The sequence below is a fragment of the Carlito syrichta genome, unplaced genomic scaffold, assembly GCF_000164805.1.
Source record: "Carlito syrichta isolate Samal-C Ts95f unplaced genomic scaffold, Tarsius_syrichta-2.0.1 Scaffold305203, whole genome shotgun sequence".
Lineage (NCBI taxonomy): Eukaryota > Metazoa > Chordata > Mammalia > Primates > Tarsiidae > Carlito > Carlito syrichta.
In genome coordinates this window covers 137208-154978 of record NW_007249299.1, presented here as the reverse complement: position 1 = coordinate 154978, position 17771 = coordinate 137208, and the positions used below count along the sequence as shown (strand labels likewise).

Here is a 17771-nt window from a genome sequence, read left to right as displayed (position 1 = left end):
TGTAGCCTTATAGTAAAGTTTGAAGTCTGGAAGTTTGATACTTCCTGCTTTGTTTCTTTTGCTAAGGATTGTTTTGGCTATTTGTTGTTGTTTATGTTTCCATATGAATTTCTGTATTGTCATTTCCAGGTCTGAGAAGAATGATGTTGGTAACTTAATGGGTATTGCATTGAATCTGTAGATTGCCTTTGGTAGGATGGACATTTTAACAATGTTGATTCTTCCTGTCCATGAGCATGGAATATTTTTCCATTTGTTTGTGTCTTCTTGGATTTCTTTGATCAGCGTTTTGTAGTTTTCATTGTAAAGGTCTTTCACTTCTCTGGTTAGGAAGATGCTGAGGCATTTCATTTTTTTTTTTTGTGGCTATTGTGAATGGGATTGTACATTTTATTTGGGTCTCTGCCTGCTTGTTGTTGGTCTATAGGAATGTAACTGTCTTTTGCCCATTTATTTTGTACCCTGAGACTTTGCCAAAGTCCTTTATCAGTGCAAGTGGGTTTTTGACTGATTCTCTTGAATTTTCAAGGTATAGGATCATATCGTCAGCAAAGAGGCATAACTTGACTTCCTCTTTTCCTATTTGGATACCTATGATTTCCTTCTCTTAATTGCCTGAGCTAGGACTTCCAACACAATATTGAACAAGAGGAGTGAGAGTGGGCAGCCTTGTCTTGTTCCAGTTTTCAGGGGAAATGTTTACGGTTTCTGTCCATTTAGCAATATGTTAGCTATAGGTTTATCGTAGGTGGCACTTACTATTTTGAGGTATATTCCCTCTATACCTAGGTGTTTGAGGGTTTTTATCAAGAAAGGATGCTGGATTTTATCAAAGGTTTTTTCTACATCTAATGAGAAAATCATGAGGTTCTTGTTTTTACATCTGTTGATGTATTTAATGACACTTATGGTTTTGAGAATGTTGAACTAGCCCTGTATCCTGGGGATGAAGCCTGCTTGATCATGGTGGATGATTTTTGAGATGTGTTTTTGGATTCGATTTGCTAGAATCTTGTTGAGGATTTTTGCATCTATGTTCATAAGGGATATTGGTCTGTAGTTCTCTTTTTTTGTTGGCTATTTACCTGGTTTGGGCATCAGTGTGATGTTAGCTTCATAAAATGATTTGGGGAGAATTCCATCTTTCTCAATTGCCTGGAATACTTTCAGTAGGATTGGTATCAGCTCCTCCTTGTACACATTGTAGAATTCTCCTGGAAAGCCATCTGGTCCAGAGTTTTTTTGATAGTAGTTTTCGTATGACAGAGTCAATTTCCTGGGTTGTTATTGATCTATTTAGTGTCTCAGTGTCTTCTTGTTTCAACGTGGGGAGGTTGCGTGATATCAGAAAGTTCTCCATTTCATTTGGGTTATCAAGTTTGTTTCCATATAGGTGTACATAGTAATCTCTGATAATCTTTTGTATTTCTTCAGGGTCAGTTGTGATTTGATCTTTTGTATTTCTGATTGTGTTTATTTGGGCTTTTTCTTGGTCATTCTGGCTAGGGGCCCATCAATTGTGTTAATTCTTTCAAAGAACCAGCTTTTTGTTTTGTTGACATTTTCTATATTTTTGTCTTGTGTCCCATATTTGGACTCTTATTTTTGTGATCTGGATTCTTCTGCTAAAGTTGGGGCTTTGGTGGTCTTCTCTTTCCAGCTCCCTTAGGTGATTTGTTAGGCTCTCAACTTCTGATCTTTCTGTTTTCTTTATGTGTACTCATAGAGATATAAATTCCCCTCCGAGAACTGCTTTCAGTATACCACATTTTCTTTATCCAATCAACCATTGATGGACACTTAGGTTGACTTCCTTATTTCTGCTATTATGAATAGTGCTGTGATAAGCATAGTGTGGGTATGTGTTTTTATATAATGATTTATTTTCCTTTGGGTAGTAGTGGGATTGCTGAGTTCAATGATAGTTCTATTTTTAGTCCTTGAGAAATCTCCATAGTGTTTTCCAGAGAGGTTTACTAATTTACATTCCCACCAATAGTATATAAGCATTCCCTTTTCTCCACATTCACACCAACTTCTGTTGTCTTTTGACTTTTTAGTAAAAAAGAATAGTTTTAAAATGAGAATCTTAACTGAACCATCTTTTAGCTTTCATATGTTTAAATTCTTAACAAATTTTTAAAACCTGGCAATGCCTGTTAGTAGTTCAGTTTTTTTTAATGTTTTGTTTTTGTTTTGTTTTATTTAGTGAATTTTTCATTATCCCTGCTAAATCCAGGCAGAATTCTGGAAGAAGAAATGACTAGGTAATTGATATATGTATTTATACCAATACATATCAGTTGTGTGGTGTACTTTTTAAATGTTTCATTTGAAAATAATTTCAGACTACAGAGTAGTAAGAATATACAAAGAGCACCTGTACTCTTCATCCAGCCTCACCCGTGGTTATCATTTTTGCCCCACCCTCAGTTTGAAGTGAGGTATAGACATCCTGGTCCTTTACTGCCATGTGGTTTCTAAGAGTAAGGATACTTTCTTAAATAACCATGGCACAGGTATCAGCTTCAGTAAGTGTAATACTGATACAGTAGTTTATCCGATACACCATCTGTATTCCAATTTTACCCGTTATTGTCATTGGACCAATAATGTTATTTATGGCATTGCCTCCTCCTTTGGTCTTCTCAATAGAAATCTCAAAAGTTTATGACATAATGTTTGATGTTTTCATGTCAATTAATGTTGCTGGAGTGCTGTTTGTATGTTAGAGCAGGCCTGAAAGACTTCTATCTGGAACAGTTTGTAAAATCAGATTGAAAATATATCAGAAAGTATTGAAATGCATTTATTATTTTTAGCGATACTAACTTTCTACTAATTTGGTTAAGCCTTCATTCCAAATTAGTTTGAATTCATGACATTTTATCATTTATTTAAAAACATTTTCAAATTCTGACAGCTAGGTACACTGTTTGGTTCTTTGTATAAAATATATGGAAAAAATTTACACTAAGCACCATTTCACATGTTTAATTTGTTTATTCCTATAGTTGTAATATACACATCATAGTTAGTTTTTTCAGTATGATAAGTTATACAAGTCTAGAATACAATTATGAAAAAGCAGTTAAAGTATATCTAAAAATTATCAATGTCAGTTAAAAATGAATCCTTAACTTTTTTTGCAGTTAACAGCAAAAAATTGCCTACTTTCCTTAACTAATAGGTCAAATTAATAGATTTGCCTTCATAGAAGTCATCTTATAATTTATGAAAGGAGAAAAATTTGAATGTGTATTTGCTACAATATCCTATACAGCCTTTGTGATCAGTTTAGTAAACTGGTTAATTCTCAATTCTGAAAATGTCTTCTGATTTTTTAATTGAATAAAAGACAGTGTTTAAAAGAACCTTTCTAATTATTTTCCAGATATGCATATTACTACTCAGGATTAGGTGCTGGAGTTCTTGTTGCTGCCTATATACAAGTTTCATTTTGGACGTTGGCAGCTGGCCGACAGATTAGGAAAATTAGGCAAAAGTTTTTTCATGCTATTCTACGACAGGAAATAGGCTGGTTTGACATCAATGACACAACTGAACTCAATACGCGGCTAACAGAGTAAGTGTATTGTTAATGTAATGTTTTCATAAAGAAATTAACCATCAACCATATGAAAATGTGTCAAGGGAAGATTTTAAATTTTAAAATTTCCAGATGGAGCTTTTTATGTATATCAGAAATAGATCATCTGGCTTATCGTAGATTTCTTGCAACACGTACAACCTATACCACTATGTATTTTCCATATCTGTTAGCTTTCCCCCAGTTATATAGTAGGTTTATTTAAGGGCTGAGCTCACATCTTGTACTTGTTATTTCTCATGGAGCTTACTACTACAGGGCCTGACAAGTGCTAGACCCTCAATAAAGATGGTTGGCTGGATATGGTGGCTCATAACTGTAATCCCAGCACTTTGGGAGGCCAAGATAGGAAGATTGCTTGAGCCCAGGAGTTCGAGACCAGTCTGGACAACATAGTGAGATCGCGTCTCTACAAAATAAATAAATAAACAAATAAATAAATAAATAAATTGGCTGGGTATGGTGGCACACACCTGTAATCCCCACTATTCTGGAGGCTGAGGCAGAAGGATCACCTGAACCCACGAGATTGAGGCTGCAGTGAGCTGTTATCATGCCATTGCACTCTTGCCTGGGCAACAGATGAAGTGAGACCCTGATTTTTTTTTCTAAAATGGTTGAATTAATGAATAAATTATTGAATTGATTCACAAAAAGACTTGCTTTAGTAAGTAATTGTTGATTCTTTGTTTATTCAATAAATATTTGAGGGCCTATTATGTGCTTTAAGCACCATTCTAGGTGCTTGTGATATGTCAGTGAACAAGAAGCAAAGATCCTCTGTCCCATCGGTACTTACATTCCAGTAGGGGGAGATAGACGACAAACTTTTCCTGGCTGGGAGTCCTGGCAAGGGGATAGTGAGCAAATGAAATCAAAGGAGGGAGAACAAGGCATTTGGGGCCTTGTGGGACCCAGTCAAGACTTCAACTTTCACTCTGAGTTAAACGGCAGCCTGCCAGGCAGTTTTTGAGCTGAGGAGTAACATGGTCAGACTTTCATTTTCAAAGGATCACCCTGGCTGCTGTATGGAGAATAGACTGGGTTGAGAATAGGGACAGGGGTAGAAGCAAGGACCTCTTACCTATCCCTTCCCTATAACAGGAAACACAGTAACACTTCCTAATTACTGTTACAATGCCCTTCCTAACTCCTGCTCTTAAACAAATGGATGGGCTTGTGCTCAAAGTGTTAATGCTTCTTTAATAGGATTGACTCTTTTAAGAGTATCAACCTTAATGATACTAACCTCTTAGAAGTATTAACTGCTGGGCATGGTGGCTCATGCCTGTAATCCCAGCACTTTGGGAGGCAGAGGCAAGAAGATCGCCTGAGCCCAGCAGGTCGAGGCTACGGTGGCCGTGAGCGTGCCACTGTACTCAAGCCTAGGCGACAGAGTGAGACTCCAACTCAAAAAAAAAAGAAGTAAATCCTAAATTTCTTCCTTTATGCAGTATTTGTGTAGTATTTAGGTGGGGAAAATGTCATTCAAGAGGCTAAGACTCTGAAAGAGGCTTGTAGTCATGTGAACAAGAGTTACCTGTCTGTGTGTTTGTCGGATGTCTACTTCACCTTTCCAGCTGAAGACCTCCTGCCTGTAACCAATTAGGTGTGATCTTTTTTAGTGACATCTCCAAAATCAGTGAAGGAATTGGTGACAAGGTTGGAATGTTCTTTCAAGCAGTAGCCACGTTTTTTGCAGGATTCATAGTGGGATTCATTAGAGGATGGAAGCTTACCCTTGTGATAATGGCCATCAGCCCTCTCCTGGGACTCTCTGCAGCTGTGTGGGCAAAGGTATGTGAAATCTGGGCATTTTCGTGTGTGATAACTCACATGTGCAGTTATTTTTATGATACAGGAGTCTGGAACATATATTGTATAGATCTGCATTAAATGCCAGCTGAAACCACATCCAGAAACATGCAGTTATGTTTGTGTAGTTATTGTAGTGCTTTAGTAAGAAAATTCATTTTTAATGTGATTCAAAATGTCATAGTTCTTACCTCCATTGCGAGTGTTTTGCACTGCTCTTATATCTTTGGGTAAATCTTTTGGCATAGTAGTTTAAATGACATATAGGATTCCTTATTTAAGGAAACACAATTTAAAAATATAATCGTCCTCTGAATTATTGAATGGATATCAGATCTTTAAATAGAGTTTGAATTTTTTCTATTTATTTTTGTTACCTGTGGTAATTAAATGCACTCTGCCAGTTTTGCCTTGAAATAAAATATATATAACTCACTCTACTTCAGCCAACACTTCAGAGTTGAGAAATTTTATTGGTAATTTTTGCTCATTCTAGGGTTGATGATTTATAGTAAATGACTTGTATCTCTTTTGGGGTTTTTTTGTTTTTGAGTTGGAGGCTCACTCTGTCACCCAGACTGGAGTGCAGTGGCCGCTCCCGGCCACCGCAGCCTCGACCTGCTGGGCTCCGGCAATCCTTCCGCCTCAGCCTTCCAAGTAGCTGGAACTACAGGTGTGCACTACCACACCTGGCTAATTTTTTATTTATTGTAGAGATGAGGTTTCGCCAAGTTGCCCAGAAAGGTCTCGAACCCGTGGGCTCAAGCAATCTACTCACCTCGGCCTCCCAAAGCGCTGGGATTACAGACTGAGCCACTGAGCCCGGCCTCTCTTTTGTTTTGATTCTTCCTTTACTTTTCTCATGAAACATCTTGTTTAGCTCTCTTATTAGCAGAATTATTAATTATTATTAGCAGAATGGCCACGAGTAGGTCTGGAAATATTATTTTTATAGTAATCAAAAATTGTGACACAATAAAGGAAAGAATGGTCAATCCTTTCAAAGCAGTAAAGTTTTATTTTACCTTATAATTGACAGACAAAAACATAGTAGGTGTTTAATTTGACAATATTCCAAATAATACTATTTAGAGAATTATATGCAGATTTCCTTTTTTCCTGACTCCTTTGGGGAGCCTGTTACCAGGGTGGATCAGATTCAGCCTTTGTAGGATGTGGAAGCAGCCATTGGATCTAGTACACCAAGTGTCATTTGCAACATGACTTAAATGTTTGGTAAAGCATAGGGTTTGGGAAGAAAAAGTAGGTTAAAAAGTTGACCAGACTGTCTTTTAACTTTTCTCCCATGTAAAAGTGATGACTTTCTGTTCTGTGCAGATACTCTCAGCATTCAGTGACAAAGAGCTAGCTGCTTACGCAAAAGCAGGTGCCGTGGCGGAAGAGGCTCTGGGGGCCATCAGGACCGTGATAGCTTTTGGAGGCCAGAACAAAGAGCTGGAAAGGTCAGGAAGTTTCCCTGTCTACCAATTCAGAGAATGCACTTTTACATTTTGTTGTTCATTCTTCTGTGGTATGTATTTATTACTTTCTCTTTCCTAATATTAACTCTTTCCCTACAAAGCATAAACACCCTTTCCTGATGGCTGCATCTTAATGCCAGATTCTAAAGCAGGTTCTGAACCTTTTGTGTTCCGTGGGCTCCTGTGGCCATCTGATAACACAAATGGACTCCCTTCTTAGAATAATGTTTTTAAGTGCATAAAACAAAATATGTGGGATTACAAAGGAAATTAATTATATTAAAGAACAGTTATTATTTTTATTTAATTATTTAGTTATTGTACTCCCTTCATGACCATGAACTGGCATGTGGAAGAGAAAAACCTGAGGAAACGTCAGCCTCCCTGGTATAGCCCAGGATTCTCAGTAGGGCTATGTAAGTCCCCCATAGGATGATGCAAGACTTCCCACCCCAGGGTGGCTTTCAACCTCAATGGTCCAGGATAAACCTGGCAAACTTAGCCTCTGGAGACATGTCACGAGTTCATTTTCTATGACCCTGTGCTTGAAACCCTGGACAATTGCTTAAAAAAACAAACAAAAAAAGCTTTATTGAGGTATGATTGACTTATAAATAGCTATGTATACATATTTAACATGTACATGCCAGTGAGTTTAGATATAAGTATGTATCCATGAAAAAGGCTATTCTGCTTTATTTAAATGTAAATAATTACTTATGTTTTCTTGAACAACAATATCCCCTAATAAAGTTGAAGTATGATTCTATGTGAAATTTTTTTTTTTGTGGCTGTTCTGGGACTTATGATAACCACAACTCTGATATAAAAATTATCTGGAAATATTCCAGCATTAAAAACAAAGGTTTCCTAAATCACTTTCATTTTATTTTCTACTTTTCTATTCCTTTATCCCTCTTCAAAGCCAACATGTTTCCAGTTCTCTAACTTCTTCCTTTTTTCTCTCTCACTGCTGTTTCCTGTACACAATAGTCCACACAGACCACACTAACCCTCAGTTGGACCTCAGGATGTCAGTGTAATCAGTGCCGCTCTGTTAGCTCTGGTAAGCGAGCCGCCTAAGTGAAGGTAATTACAGCATCTCTACTGCTGTCACTGGAGCCTTGTGTCACACTGGGGCAGATGTAAGTCTTCCTGACCGTGCCTTGAGGCCCAACCACACAGGAGTGATCACAGCACTGGCCGTGGCACTCTGGCTGTTTCCCCAGAGACGCAGCACCCAAATGAAACTCTGAAGAGTTGGGTGCTTCACATAATTTAAAAGACAAACCTTTTGGTGGTAGAATGTGTTTTTTAAAAAATAATGAATTCTCATGTTTTCCGTGTTTTGGGTAAACTAAAAAAAAAATGGTGGTTTTTTTGGTTGTTGTTGTTCTTGTTATTACAAAGAGAAACACCTTAATTTGTGTGATATTTTCCCCCAAAGTTTCACTGTATTTTTTTTCAATTTTAAGGAGCCCCAATTAAATTTTATACACTCTCTGGATCTAGAATGGAAAAGTAGATTTGATTTAATTTAATGTAAAGAATATTGCCCTAAACAGAAACCTTTTAAACATTTGTTACTTTATATCAAGTTTTAGAAGCTAGTAATATGCATTTGAATTACTATCCAAAAATGACAGTAATAGAATGAGCAAAATTCAGGAAGAGAAAAAATTCTAGCACACTCATCGTGATAGGAATTATCAGATTTGCCACCATGTACCAACCACTGCACTAACTGCTTTCCATAATGATTTACCAACCTCACAATTATCTTCCAATGTAGGCATCATCGACTTCATTTTATAAATGATGAAACTAAATTTTAGAAAAATTTAGTAAGAACTCAGATCCCATAAGTAGTGACCACTTTATAACCTTGTACTTAGCTTGATAAAGATCAGCCTGATCTAAAAAAAAAAAAAAATTCAAGGAGAGATGGTTAGGTTAATATACAGTAACGTAAAATTTCCACTCCTTACCCAATGGGAAATAGAGGAGGATTTTCTTTTCTCCAGAGAAGAGTCATTGACCCAAGTTAAGAATCTAACTGTTTAAGAGTTCTAATAGTATTTACAACTAGTTCTTGGTTAGCTAGGTTCCTCTCCTTCCCTCTTAACCCTGACTTGTGATGCTGGCCATGAATGTGATGGAAAAGCTCTTCCTTATCCCAGGGGTGAGAGTTCAATTCTGGAACAGCCACAGGCATGTTGGTTGGTTTGGTAGGGACCAAGGAAGATGGGTCCAGGCCAGTAAAGAGAAGGCTTGGGTCTGTTCTAGAACTGGCTGATCTGAATGGAGTCAGTTTCCAGAAAGCTGGGTTTCACCATGGGTTATTACCTTGATGGTTTTGTTACCTAAACCTCCAACTCTGTAAGAGGTGAGAGTGGCTCAGATTCTGAACTGTTATTCTTGATTCTAATGTTTCTCTTCTCATTTTTTGGTAGATATCAGAAACATTTAGAAAATGCAAAAAAGATTGGAATTAAAAAAGCTATTTCGGCAAACATTTCCATGGGCATTGCCTTCCTGTTAATATACGCATCATATGCACTGGCCTTCTGGTATGGCTCCACTCTAGTTATATCAAAAGAATATACTATCGGAAATGCAATGACAGTAAGTAGCTTTCCTAATGTTTATGAAGAATCTGAAAATATAATTTCTCCATTGACCTTTTTTCTTTCATATTCATCCCTTTTGAAGGATGAGCATCATTGTAGACTTTTGTCTCTGATGAATTTTTGCTCTGTCCTGTGGGCAAAGTTGGTTACCTGGGATATAATTACGAGTGAGGACAAGAAAAAACATGTAGTTAAACCATTTGAGGAACATGTACAACATATAAAATGGAATGAACAAACACGGATGAACAAACATGGATTGAAGCCATCCTCATTCTACTGTCAAGTTTCATTACATAAGACAGTAAATATGGGCAACCCTCCTTCGGGTTCCCTCCCACTCTGGGAGCTTTTCTGTTTTCTTAATAAACTGCTTTCTCAAAAAAAAATATTATTAGTATAGATAGGTCATTGTACAAGATACTTTTAAATTTACATCATTTAAAACATCAGCTATCTAAGACACAAGAGAAATTGTGTTAGTTTTTCTTTATGAAAATGACAATATTTTCACTTTATGATTATAAAAATAATATATACTAACTCTACAAAGGATGAGATACAGAATTTTTCAAATTAAAATTACTTCTTATTATTTTTTGAGCCAGAGTCTCACTCTGTTGCCCAGGCTGGAGTGCAGTGGCATACTCATGGCACAACTTTGACGTACTGGGCTCAGGCTATCCTTCCGACTCAGCCTTCCAAGTAGCTGGAACTACAGGTGTATGCCACCATGCCTGGCTAATTTTTAAAATTTATTGTAGAGACTTCTTACCAAGTTGTCCAGGCTGGTCTTGAACCCCTGGGCTCAGGCAGTCATCTTGCCTCGGCCTCGCAAAGTACTGGGATTACATATGTGAGCCACTGTTCCTGGCCAAATTATTTATAATCTACTAATTTATATACACTTGATGATAATTTTTGGTGTATGTCTTCCATATCATTTTCTATATACACATATACTTTTTTACTTCAAAACTGGGATCATATTATATATATCTTTTTGCAACCTTTTAAAATAAACTAGTAATATTTTATAACCACTTTTCCATATCAGTGACAATCAGAACAACATGTAACCATTTAAATAACATACATCTTCCTATCTTTCTAAACAGAGTATGCTTAATATAATTTGGCCCTTTGATGATGACTTAGGCTCATTATGATGGTTAATATTTTCAGAATGCTTTATTCACTGCTATCTTCAGATTTTACTGTGCAATTGAGGGTGTTTGGCTGAATCTGTTATTGCTGAGTCTATTTTTTCTCACTTCCATCTTTTTGTCAGTTTGGAAGCTTGCCACCTTTCTTCACTTCCTCATTTGCTCTTGATGTTTTATGAGAAGGGAGGTTGAACCCTGACTTTGTCATTCAGTTTTTGTGATGAGTTTGTCCTCTCTGGCTTTAGTCTCCTCATTTGTTATATGTGGACAAGGATATCTACCCTGTGGGCCAAGAGTGCTATCCCTGATGGAGGGAACCCAAACAAAGCCCTGGGCATAAAGGGCAGGGGTTCTAGTGCATTCACTTTTTACATCTATTTTGGTCAATACGTTTTTTTCTTCCTGGTTTTTATCGATACTGCACGCAGTGGGTGGATATTTGTCTAGTATTTGAGTCTGGGTACATGAAGTGTTACTGTCTTGAGAAAAGCCAAACTATATGTAGAAGTTTTGCCAGGCCCTGAGAAAAAATGCTATCCCTGATGGAGAAAAAGGAGTAATTTCATTTATGTTTTCCTCCATTAAGTTATGCTATTAATCTGGGTTCCTGAAGTTATATTCTAGTGTTGTCTATATAAGATCATATTCCTAGTGAAAAAAAATATGTAGGGAATTGTGTTTTTTGTGTGCTATAGCAGGGGTCCCCAACCCTGGGCTAAGGACCAGTACTTGTCCGGTCTGTGGCTTGTTGGGAATCGGACCACAGAGAAGGAGGTGAGCAGCAGCTGAGCAGAGCTCCACTTTCTGTCAGATCAGCAGCAGCATTAGGTTTTCATAGGCATATTGACCTTATTCTGATCTGCACACGCGAGGGACCTGGTTTGCATGCTCCTTATGAGAATGCCTGATTATCTGAAGTGGAGCTGAGGTGATGATGCCAGCACTGGGGTGCTGCTGCTAATACAGACTAACATTAGCCTTGAGGTTCGACTGTACCTCCCTTCCCTCCTACCCCCATCTGTAGAAAAATTGCCCTCCACAAAACCAAGTCTCTGATGCCAAAAATGTCGGGGACTGCTGTGCTATATAGCACAGAATAACCATGTAAAGGTATCATTAACCAGTACATACGTGAATGGTTTAGTGTTTTATAATGTACAAACTGTTATTTTTTTGTTATGATATATATGCTTTTTTAAAGAAAAATTTTCCATGGGCTAGAATATACCATGTTTCATACTGAACATTCTGTGTTATTCCATGCATAGTTAGATAAAATCATACAGGACAGAATAATAACACTGATGGAAAATGTTTCTCTCTGGTGGCATTAGCTTCAGAGTAAACAAAATAGGTTTGAAAAAGTTTTCCAACACTATATGTTCAGGAGAGGAGCAACAGATATGGGGACCCCAAAAAACCCAGAATTATTTTTTAGACGATGGGTCCCTTGTAGTACAGGCTTCCCCCACTGGGTAAGTGTTCTGAAGACCCATTGGCATCAGTGTACCAGCTAGTGTTGTGAGAGGCTGCGTTCAGCTTCAGTGAAAAAAAATTTTTTTGAGACTCTTTTGACCTGTTTGCCCATTTCATGATGGATGATTTATGAGCGCACCTGCCCCACATCGTGCTGTGTTCAGCAGTTTTTGACCAAAAATGGCATGACCCCTGTGCCCCACCCACCCTCTTCACCTGATCTTGTCCTGAGTAACTTTTTTTGTTTTCTTGGATGAAAAAAGTCCTCAAAGGGAAACATTTTGCTGATGTGGCAGAAGTGCAACAAAAAACGGCAGAAGTACTAAATGGCATCGAAATTGACAAGTTCAAAAACTGTGTTAAGTAGTGGAAAAAGCATCTCGATAGGTGTATTTTATCAAATGGAGAGTACTTTGAAGGTGACTGAAGTTAAAAAAATGAGTTTAATAATGAATACATAATGTTTTATAAATAAATTCCATTTGGGGGGAGTCCCCTCAGAGTTTGGCAAAGTAGAAAAATTATTTTTGAGGTTGAAAGAACCTATTTTAGGCAATTAAATACTACATTAACCAAGTAAATGTTGCTCTTTTGCAAAAAAAAAAAATTTTTTTGAGAATGAACCTAAATTCAATCCTTAACATAGTATGTTTGAAATCTTCTACACATTTTAGGTAATAATGAATGCCAGAATGTGACTTTTCCTCATGTTTTTTTGCTCAGGTCTTTTTTTCAATCCTAATCGGAGCGTTCAGTGTTGGTCAGGCTGCCCCATGTATTGATGCTTTTGCCAATGCCAGAGGAGCAGCATATGTGATCTTTGATATTATTGATAATGTAAGTCCTTTGTTATTTTAACGCCAAAAATGTCTTTGAGGCTTGGATAAGTAAATCTGGCTTTAAGTTATGCGTTTTTGAATAAACTATATTGAATAAGTTATACTGACTACAGTGAAACTTAATTATATGAAATTAATTACCTCCTCTTAGTAATAAATGAAATGCCTCTGATATTTCTAGGAGTTTTTCTTTAAATAATATAAACCAATGATCTCATTTTGGAAAAGTACATCTACACTAGTATACTGTTATTACATTGCAAAGCAAAGAGTTTTTTCTTCCTAATTTTTCTCTTTTTTTCTTTCATGTTGTTGCCAGACTGAGAATATTATGATTCCTATATACAATAGGGGGGTAGATAAATTATTGGGGGGACCAAAATTGACAGTATGTTTTTCTGTGAGTTCCCTCCAAAAAATTTTCATTGCACTTTGATATGATTTTCAGTGAACTATATTGAATAAGTTGAATTGACCACAGTGAAGAGAAAATAGTTTTGACATAAAATATGTCACTGCAGTTATACATATAAAATGGAAATTTGATAATTTAATCCAAATAACTTCTCCTTTTTCACTGAAGGTCAAGAGGTCATGAGAAAATTGTTTGACTTTCAAATATACTGAAAGTTTATATAGTTCCTAAATATCTTTGCTATAATCATTCAGTCAGTCTTCTTAAACCAATTCATTACATTTAGTATTTAAGGATAACTAATTTTCACTAAATGCTGAAAAACTTGGTTATATCAATTATAGAATATTTTTGTTATTAGAGTTATATAAATATGCACATCTGACAATTTAGAAAATGTATGAGGCTACGCCAAAAAGTTAAAGTGAAATATCATATGAAATGAAATGGATATCTCTTATGTACTTTTCAGGAGAAATCTGTTTTCTGAAAAGGAATGTTTTCTTAAACATCTCATATACAATATACACACAGTCTTCACCTTGGACTTTGTCTATTTTTGGAATTTGCTGAATAATATTCCTTAAAAATGCAATTGTTTGTCCTATGATGGAATAGTCATTAAATTTTGTTTTATTTAGAATCCTAAAATTGACAGTTTTTCAGAGAGAGGACACAAACCAGACAGTATCAAAGGAGATTTGGAGTTCAATGATGTTCATTTTTCTTATCCTTCTCGAACTAATGTCAAGGTACTGTAAGTAATATTCATAGGAACTCCTAACTCAGATTGATTATTTAAGCATCTTAAAGAATAAATTCTCTATAATGTTGATGCTTTTCCCTCTGGGAGTTACTTTCCCTTATTTGATACATTTTTTTTCAAATTTCAAATTGAATTAAATTGAATTAGTTCCTTTTTAGGGCTTTATTGTGGAGTGCATTCTTTTTCTTTTTTCCCTCACAGATCTTGAAGGGCCTCAACTTCAAGGTGCAGAGTGGGCAGACGGTGGCCCTGGTTGGGAGCAGTGGCTGTGGGAAGAGCACGACGGTCCAGCTGATACAGAGGCTCTATGACCCTGATGAGGGTACGGTAAGTGGGAAGAACCAAGTTCTCAACCGCAGGAAGCTGGATACAAACTGGCCCTTAGAAGTTGATTTTTTAGTGACAAATTTGCATGTGTATCCAGTTTTGGTAAAGAGACTACAGGACTGCAATGTATGTGGATAATGAGTTCATACTCTTGGGCTGGTTTAACAAATGTTGTCAATAAAAGCCACAGAAGCCAGACAGTGCTCTCCTCTGTTCCAACTAAGCTTTTCATATCCTACTACGTCACTGGAACACAATCATCCAAACCATCAAGAGGATTACTTACAATGTTTTATTGGGTTTGGCAAAACATATTCCAGGTAGCAAATTTTGACAACAATTGTTGACAATTCAGGTCACCAGATATCTAAGGACAATTAAATACATCAAAGACAATTGAGTTTTCTTAAATTTTTGAATATCCACAGGAGAAAGTGGGCTCGTCTCTTAAACTTAAATCTCTTAAGAAACTTCTAGAAACATGAGAGATGGTACTAGCCTAGGGTATTTTTTTTTCCAATTTAAAATTTTGTTGTAAATTTAAACTTCTGGAAAATTGCAAACAGAAAACTCACATATACCCTTCACCCAAATTTATTGATTGTTTATATTTTGACGTACTTGCTTTATTATTTTATCTTTCTGTCTCTCTCTGTGCTTATATGTATTATATATACACTTACGCTTCAGAATATATTTCCTAAGAAGGACATTCTCTTATATAACCACAAAACAATTACCAAAATCAGTAAATTTAACTTGAGTGAAATACTAGTCCACAGGGTATATTCAAAATTCCTTCAGTTGTACCAACTGCATTTAGGGTATTTCATTTATCTGATATTAAAATTCAATAATTGTGAAAACAGAAGATTAGAAGTAAAAAGAAAAAGAAAGTAAAAAGGTACTGGGATAGAACAGCGATCTCAGGAATGAGTACAGAATTTTCCACAATACATGAAAATATTTATTTAACTTAATAAAACTAATAAATATTCTTGGAAAAAATATGATATTACTATGGAGGAAACTAGGCCTATCCTCATTGACTAAAGTAAACTCTAGATTGGTTCAAGTGTAAATTTTTTTTATTTTTAAAAAAGAACTCTTGATAAAAAGATGCCAAACTCTGTAAAATGTTTTAAGGTAGTTTATTCTGAACCAACTTGCAAACCTAGGCCCGGGAACACTCATCCTCAGGAGGTCCTAAGAAAATGTACCCACCTTGGTTGAGTGGTGACTTGGTTATATACATTTTAGGAAGGCAGAAGTTAAACAAACTGTAGATCAATACATGTGATATTTTCATTGGTTTGAACCAGAAAGGAGAGGGGCTTGCAGTTCATAGGTAGAGTCAAAGACTTTTTGACTGGTAATTTGTGGTTCCTTTCTAAGGAATTTGGGAAATCAGCAGAGGAGATGTCTTTTTGAGATCAGAGACAGAAAACTTCAGGTTTGTTATGCAGATGAAGTCTTACATGTGGCAGACTTCAGAGAGGATAAATAAATGTCTTACAGACGGCTCGGTGGCTCAGCCTGTAATCCCACGCTTTGGGAGGCCGAGGTGAGTGAATTGCCTGAGCCCGCGGGTTCAAGACCCGCGTGGGCAACTTGGCGAGCCCTCATCTCTACAATAAATAAAAAAAATTAGCCAGACGTGATAGCGCGCACCTGTAGTTCTAGCTACTTGGAAGGCTGAGGCAGAAGGATTGCCCAAGTCCAGCAGTTCGAGGCTGCTGTGGCCAGGAGCATGCCACTGCACTCCAGTCTGGGAGACAGAGTGAGACTCCAACTCAAAATATAATAATAAAAATAAATAAATAAATATCTTACAAGGTTCCCTTAATATGGGAGATCCCAAGAGACCACTTTGCAGGACCATAAAATACTTTGATTTCTTTCTTTATTATGTGACGTTATGCCAGATTTAGGCTGGAAAACAAACTTTAGTATATAGAGTAATAAGGTAATAAAACCCTGTTTGGTGACTCCTTGACGGGCAGTGACTCCTCAAGCCTCTTAGTTAGGAATTTGGATAAGAGCAAAAAGGTCAGATTTAATCCTCAGAGCCTAGGAAAAAACAAATCATTGAGGATAAGTGATGTAAAATATCTTTATTATTATTATTGGAGTAATATATTTTTTAAGGAAAATATATGTCAGTAGAAAAAAGGTCTTCAGAAATTCAATAGTTTAGAGATATTTGCTGTTCACATCATAATTTAACAATTTTCTTACCACTGAAATAATAGAAGAAATGTCCAGTAGTATAGTTGATTAGGTCAGTTTTTTCTTAAGCCTATAATGAAAAATCGATAAAACTATGACAAAATAAATAAATAAATTGGAGCAAAAGATTTATGATGTATAGGAATAAGTATTACATTTAATATTTAAGAAATTAATATGAATCTATGATGGCAATCCTGCTCTTACGGGCTATGAACACGTCTCTTTCAAGAATAAATACAGATTTATAAAAAGTTTTAAGAAATTATCAGCTTCACTTGTAAGTATATGCAAATTTTTTTTTTTGAGTTGGAATCTAACTCTGTCACCCAGACCGGAATGCAGTGGCACTCTCCTGGCCACTGCAGCCTCCGGCGACCCTTCTGCCTCAGCCTTCCAAGTAGATGGGACTACGCCCAGCTAGTTTTTGATTTATTGTAGAGACGAAGTCTCGCCACATTGCCCAGGTGGGTCTTGAACCCATGGGCTCAGGCAGTTCACTCACCTTGGCCTCCCAAAGTGCTGAGATTACAGGCTGAGCCACTGAGCCCAGCTAAGTATATACAATTGAAAGCAGGTATAAATGGCCAGGCATCATGGCTCATGCCTGTAATTCCAACCCTTAGGGAGGCCAAGTTGGGAGGATCATTTCAGGTCAGGAGTTTGAGATCAGCTCAGGCAGGATGGTGAGATGCGGGGGCCAGCCCCTGCAACTTTTGAGGGTCCCTGGAAAGAGGTGGTGGCGTCGGCGAATCTGTAGGGATAGATATTAAAAGAAAGAAAGAGACTAGACTGTCTAGTGCAGAAGCCATTTAATGGGACAAACCATAAGCCTTTTATCCTAAATTTTCACAGGTTAAATCACAAGACTTTCACGTAAACACAAAGCCAGGTGGGTGAGGGGTGTCCCCAATCTACCAGGTGTTTCCTCAGGCATGAGGAAGGACAATCCCAATTAAATCACAAGACATTTACATGAACACAAAGCCAGGTGGGTGAGGGGCATCCCCCACCCAC

General features: G+C 36.9%; 1 protein-coding gene across 3 annotated transcripts in view; it reads left to right on the top strand.

Annotated features, from left to right (window-relative positions):
* The window catches only part of ABCB4 (ATP binding cassette subfamily B member 4), a 77789-nt gene that overhangs the window by 17868 nt on the left and 42150 nt on the right, over positions 1–17771 (top strand). For all 3 annotated transcript variants that reach the window (XM_008061314.1, XM_008061312.1, XM_008061311.1), the window contains exons 4-11: positions 2210–2267; positions 3395–3586; positions 5236–5407; positions 6764–6888; positions 9360–9531; positions 12902–13015; positions 14074–14184; positions 14400–14525. In XM_008061314.1, the coding sequence (XP_008059505.1) occupies positions 2210–2267; positions 3395–3586; positions 5236–5407; positions 6764–6888; positions 9360–9531; positions 12902–13015; positions 14074–14184; positions 14400–14525 (1070 nt within the window). The remainder of the gene's footprint in view (positions 1–2209; positions 2268–3394; positions 3587–5235; positions 5408–6763; positions 6889–9359; positions 9532–12901; positions 13016–14073; positions 14185–14399; positions 14526–17771) is intronic.